Genomic DNA, 6,888 nt, shown 5'->3' on the forward strand with positions numbered 1-6,888 from the left:
CTACCTGAAATTATCTTTACATTTATTTATCAAGTGTTTTATTTTTTTTTCTTCCTCTCCTACAAAGTAAGCTCCCCATCTGTATTGTAGAACAGTGCCTGGTATATTACAGGTGTTCCACACATCTTTGATGAACAAATGAAGTAGATTTGAAAACCCAGGGGAAAACCCTTTTGCTTTGAGGCACCAGACAGTGCAAGCAGGCTATTAGGTGGGGTCCTGTGTCCTTGTCCTTGAGAGAACGGAAGATGGAACCTTTGCCGAGCCAACTCAGAGGTAACTGAGGCATAGGAAACCAGTGTTGATTTATACCTGCCGGAGCCCTCATGGGAAAAGACAAGAACGTGGCACCCCAAGCTAAGCACCGGCCACTCAAGAGACACTACCTGCCTGCTTCCAGGACTTACCTCTGGCCATACAACAGAAGAACCTGAGCAAACTCAGGGACTAATTTACTCAAGATAACAGACTACCCACCATGCAGTTTCTAGGAGAAACATGTGCTCCTTAAATTGAAATTTCTGCCCCATTAACTTCCTGAAAGGTGGAGGTGGAGAGTTACTGGGGAGTTCTGCTAATGTGGTAATCTGCGGTACAGTAAAGCCCGGGGGGAAATCTTTCAAGTGTTCTAGTGAATGTTTCTGTTTGGAGGAGTTTGTATTTAACGGATGACAAGTTAATGTGTCGTCAGTGTCTTGGTTGTGGAAGAGCTGCTAAAAGGAATGACAAATGTATGTGCAACTTGCTATTTTTCTGATACATTAACATGTCGGTTAAACAAGATTTTAAATCTTGTAAAACTGAAAGAACCCTCCAGAGAAGTGAACTTTGTGACAGATACTCAGCTCCTTCCCCAGAACTTTTCAGTGGACCTTTGGCTTGGAGTTTTCCAGAAAGAAAATAGAATTCTCTAGCAGGAAAATCTATACAGTGTGGTCACTAACCTTAGGCAAAGAAACCAAGAAACTGATACCAATCCTATATATTTAGAAGAATCTATTGATATATGTGCTTTAGATCCCAAATCATGACCTGGTGACCTGACATAATCCCCTCATCCCCATTAGATCCTGCGCTCTCTCTCTCTCTCTCTGTCTTTTTAAATCCTCACCCAAGCAAGGATATGTTTTTGTTTTTTGGTTTTTTTATTGATTTTCAGAGAGAGAGGAAGGGAGAGAAAGAGAGGGGAAAAAACATCAATGTGAGAGAGAAACATCTATTGGTTGGTTTCCTCTTGTATGTGCCCCAACCCAGGATTAAACCCACAACCTCGGTATGTGCCCTGACCAGAATTGAACCCACCACCTTTGGGTGTACAGGACAACACTCCAACCAAGTGAGTGACCTGGCCAGAGCAGATCCTGCTCTTTATATCATAATACCATCTGTCTTCCCCCAGAAACTCAAGCAATCGGCAATGGTCATTAATGCCTCTAATGCGTTTGGAGATTAAGCAGATGTTATTTTTGCCCTTAGTTTATTCCTAAGGCTACAGAGGCACAGAAAGCCACATAACAATTTAGGATTGCTCACAGAGTAAAACGCGGACATCTGGCCCATTACCAACTACTTCATCCTAACAGATATGCAATTACTCTTTAGAGTTAAATGCACCATGCTACTCTCTTGTCTCTTTACTTATATTACTGGTTCTGGTCAAGAGGCATATATAGGGGATCCCCAAAAATGTATACACACACTTTAAATAACTATAAAGGCAGTGTTTAATTAAAATACATTTCATTTTCAAAATTGAGCTAGCAACTGTTAAAATGTGTATACGTTTTTGGGGGACACCCTGTATTCGTACTTGTTTGGGTACCGGAAAAATCTGTTCTGTTGTAGGCAAAAGGGGCATTTTTAGCAGCCTTTTATCCTTATCCTGGGCTGCTCTTCAGTTTCTAGCCTGGTTCTTTGTCCTATTTCAAATCCTCTCTTTTTATAGGTGATAATTGTGTTAACTAGTGACCAAAATATAATACTGTGCCTACTTTATTTCTCATGTTTGAAAAATAAAGTCAATAGAAAGAATGATGCTTTCAGTGTGTGTGTGTGTGTGTGTGTGTGTGTGTGTGTGTGTTTCAGGAGTTCAGAGAAAGGGAACTGCAGAGTGTTTCTGAACCTCTTCCACAGTTGCAGCTCTCTCACCACCCCCAGCATCTTTAAGATTTAAAGTGCTCTTTGCAAGTCATCATTTTTTCATGATGAAGAATCCCCTACAGAATTGCTGTAGTGTGTGCGTAGCAAACCAAAATGAACTAGGAAAAAACCCAAGCAGTGAACACACATCTAAGAAAATGAACATATGGATCCCCGGGAGACCAGCAGCCTGAGCCGCTCCCTGCCACCCTGGGCTTCCCCATCTAAGATTTCGCCTAAGGTCCTAACAGGCCTTAGGAAGCTTGAAATGACCACGAACCACTCACTCATTAGCTGACTGATCTTGAGCAAGCTACTTCATCTCTCTCAGTTTCACTTCTGTCATCTGGGAAATTGAGAAAATACCTCTCAATTCACTGTAGGGAATGAAGCTCTATAAAACGTGTGGCATAGAATACCGCACAGTGCCTGGTATACATCCACATTTTAAAATGAGGCCTACAATAGCAATGGCATGAAGTATCATGTTTGTTAGCTGTCTAGGGAAAATTGCTTATTCTTCAATGAAAAGTGTTTATAAATATATAAACTTGTTCATGATCTCACCTATTTCTCTTCTATTTCTCCCTTTTTTTTTAGCTCTTTCTAAATATCCTGGTACCTGGGTTTATGGAGTCCCTCCCCCACCAGAAAGTCACACAGAAAGGTATCGGATAAAACAAACTGTCACTCATCCTTCTGGGGCATAGAACTGTGGGAGAGAGAAACCCTTAATGTGGAAAAATGAATTGCTATTGAAATCAGTGGATAGGATTTGGGTAAAGTAAAACCCTCCCTTTCCCCCTTTAGATTGCAAAGATGGGTAACCAGCTACTCGGCTCAGAACAATTTCTGAGTGCCACTCACCATCTGACCTCTGCTTATCTCAGTAGCTCCAAAGCTCACCATTCCCACCCTCATGCACATCACCTGTCCTCGTCCTTCACTTCACTGTCTGTACTCCTGGCACACACTTCTCTCATGTTATGCCTTTGGGTGTACTGTTCCCTTTACCTAGAATGCCCAGCTCTCATCCAGATAACTCCTAGTTGTCCTTGAAGATGCAGCTCAGATAACTATTCTGAACTATCCATGGTACCCTCCCCAGTGCTAATCATCATTTGACTCCAGGATGATGGAGGAGCGAGGATTCCCATTGCAGTCTGTGAGGATGCTGGGCTCTGGATTGTACTGTGCACAGTCTGCAGGACTGTTCCTGGTTCTCTCACATCCTGTCCACCAGCCCACCTCTCCTGTGTACCCCAGTAGCTTCATGATAAAAATGTCTATTCCACTGTTTTCACCATTACTTTGAAGTTTTTATACATAGACTATGAGTTCCTTGAGGAGGAATATGGGTTCTATTTCAGTTTTCCCAATACCTCGCATTCACTATTAATCCTCCATCAGTAGCCTTGTTAATTTCCAGTAGGGAAGAGCCATTTCCAGATGAGACTCTGTGAATACCTTAACAGCTTAGTAAGGAATTTTGTAGGAAAGTATGAAAGGCAACAAGGGCTATTTGTGGATAAAGATAAGCTAACAAGAATCAGCGAAGTAGACTAGAATAATGGTGGAGAAAATTTGGTTTCTAGTACCCTCTTGAGACTCACTCACATCCCTTTGGATTTCAAATGGAGGTGATATCTGTATTCCCAAGGCGAGAAGGCTGACTATGCCTAGAGTCATGCTGCTTGAAGCCATTCTAATATTTATTTAGTTAGAACCATAACCACACTGGGCATTGCTGGCCTCATATGGATCATATATTCACAGTCAGTTATTGGCTTAGACAAGAAGATGTGTATTATCTCTGCTGTTGCTCAAAATGTATTTTCATTTCATTATGATTATTGTGCTTAGAAGAATGATTTTCAGTCTATAATCCCCGTTAAATATTTTCAACATAGTCTATACATTTAAGTGCACAGTCTTCTTTGAAGCAGACTCTGTTGAAATGGATATCCATTATCTGTTATCTCTGTCTTCCAGGACTACCACATTTTGCTCTAGCTAGGAAGGGACAATTTTTTACATGAATGGACTTTGCAACTTGGCACATATTACCTGGCATGATAGCAGCTGAAGTTCTAGAAAAGATCTGAGTTCCAAAGGACAACTTTTAAAAATATATATATGTTTTTATTGATTTTAGAGAGAAAGGAAGGGAGATGGAGAGAGAGAGATAGAAACACGGATGTGAGAGAGAAACATCATTGATCTGGCTGCCTCCTGCATGCCTCCTGCTGGGGATCAAGCCCAAAACCCTGTGCATGTGCCCTGACCAGGAATCAAACCATGACCTCCTGGTGCAAGGGATGATGCTCAACCACTGAGCCATACCAGCCAGGCAAAGGACAACTTTTTTGTTTGAACACCAATTAAAGGGTTGTGTCACAGCCCCCAAACTCAATTGTCTCTCTTATTATATTTCTGATATGTTTGCAGGTTAAGTATAACTAAGTAAAAAAAAAAATTAAAAGAGGCAGTATAATTTCGTCAAGGTGAATTGTTGAAAACCACAAAAAATGGGTACCATTTAGATCAACTCCAAAATGAATAATGCCCACTGTCTGAAAAGACACTTGTGTGGTGGTCTTTATGCATGAGGAGTAAAGATATTCTCCATGTGGAGCATCACAGAAAACTGAGAAGTAGGAACTAACATTTGTGAGAGCCAAGGTAAAGAAAAAGTGAGGAAAATTTGGGAATTGCTTCTAAATCTGAACCAAAGGAGACCATTTTAGCAGAGATTTTCCAGTGGTGATCAACACATTTTCACATGCAGGGCTAGAGAAAGCAAACAGATGTTCACAACTGATGCCTTCACCGCAGCCAAGCAAACGAAAACTCAGAGTTGGAAAAATGGAAGAGATACAAGGCTGTGTGCGACTTTCCTGCATGAAAGAAGACTTTAGTGTCAGAAGGTGTTTAACTGCAAAGAAGGCCACCTCTGAAGAGAAGGAAACTTGTTTTAGTACTGATGTTCCATTCGTTGCATATTCATCTAGAGTTCATAATCCATATATTTGTTATTGGGTGTGATTATCCATAAACCACTTCCATCAAGGGAAAAAAGGGAGGATGGTTGTGTCAGGAAGTTTTCAGTACTGAGGAAATGAATGGTTATCTTTATTTCAGTCATCCTGGGCAATTCTTATACCCATACTATGTTTATGTGAGACTATGAAATGACTTCATAAATCTGAACAACTTTACTTTATTGATTTTGCAGAGTTAAGAGGAAGATCTATGAGGCATGAAGCCTTCGATCAGGTTTGGAAGAAAGTAAAATGAATGCAGTGACAGACTTAGACTGCCACTAAGACCCATGGACAATGCTACACTCACACTTCTCTGTCGAACTTTAATATTAATTAGTAATATGCTACCTTTGCGAGATGAAAAGAAACTAATGCCAAGAAGGCATATTCTTCAATATTTGGAGTAGACCTGCTCTCAAGACCATGGCTTCAAAAGTGTCCTGTCTGTATGTTTTGACAGTTGTGTGCTGGGCCAGCGCTCTCTGGTACTTGAGCGTAACACGTCCTACTTCTTCCTACACTGGCTCCAAGCCATTCAGCCACCTAACCGTTGCCAGGAAAAACTTCACATTTGGCAACATAAGAACTCGACCTATAAACCCACATTCTTTTGAATTTCTTATAAATGAGCCCAACAAATGTGAGAAAAACATTCCTTTCCTTGTTATCCTCATCAGCACCACCCACAAAGAATTCGATGCCCGCCAGGCCATCCGAGAGACATGGGGGGACGAGAACAGCTTTAAAGGGATCAAGATCGCCACTCTGTTTCTCCTGGGCAAGAACGCCGATCCTGTTCTGAATCAGATGGTGGAGCAAGAGAGCCAAATCTTCCACGACATTATCGTGGAGGACTTCATCGACTCCTACCATAACCTTACCCTCAAAACATTAATGGGGATGAGATGGGTGGCCACTTTTTGTTCAAAAGCCAAGTATGTCATGAAAACAGACAGTGACATTTTTGTAAACATGGACAACCTCATTTATAAACTACTAAAGCCCTCCACCAAACCAAGAAGGAGGTATTTTACTGGCTATGTCATCAATGGAGGGCCCATCCGGGACGTCCGCAGTAAGTGGTACATGCCCAGGGATTTGTACCCCGACAGTAACTACCCGCCGTTCTGTTCGGGGACTGGCTATATCTTCTCAGCCGATGTGGCTGAACTCATTTACAAGACCTCACTCCACACAAGGCTGCTTCACCTTGAAGACGTCTATGTAGGACTGTGTCTTCGCAAGCTGGGCATTCATCCTTTTCAGAACAGTGGCTTCAATCACTGGAAAATGGCCTACAGTTTGTGTAGATACCGCCGAGTTATCACTGTGCATCAGATCTCGCCGGAAGAGATGCACAGGATCTGGAATGACATGTCAAGCAAGAAGCATCTCAGATGTTAGGCTTTTTACCAGTGTAAATACATTTCTTTTCTTTTTTAAGAAACGGGGCTTAGGGTGTTGGTATTTTACAGGTGTCACCAGGAGAAGTGAACTGGTGAAGGGGTTTTGTAAAAAGCGTTTTCTTCCCGCTCCTAGTTCCTTTCTTGGATTGCCAATTTACAAGCTTTAGGCTCCAATCGTAGAAACAATGCATACGTGAGAAGGGCCAGATTTTATTCTCAGGTCCTAAGGCCTTGCATTAATCTCACAAAGCAACTTCCTATCAACTGCTAGGATTTGCATACTGTGCGTCTGAGATACA

At 41.7% G+C, this 6,888-nt stretch overlaps 1 protein-coding gene across 1 annotated transcript; it reads left to right on the forward strand.

Moving 5' to 3' along the window:
* Positions 1-5,606: 5,606 nt before the first annotated feature.
* B3GALT1 (beta-1,3-galactosyltransferase 1) lies at positions 5,607-6,587 on the forward strand. Its single transcript, XM_054723523.1, has one exon. It carries the CDS (start codon positions 5,607-5,609, stop codon positions 6,585-6,587), a length of 981 nt encoding a protein of 326 aa, XP_054579498.1.
* The last annotated feature ends 301 nt before the right edge of the window (positions 6,588-6,888 follow it).

This window comes from Eptesicus fuscus, chromosome 11 (genome assembly GCF_027574615.1).
Source record: "Eptesicus fuscus isolate TK198812 chromosome 11, DD_ASM_mEF_20220401, whole genome shotgun sequence".
Classification (NCBI taxonomy): Eukaryota; Metazoa; Chordata; class Mammalia; order Chiroptera; family Vespertilionidae; genus Eptesicus; species Eptesicus fuscus.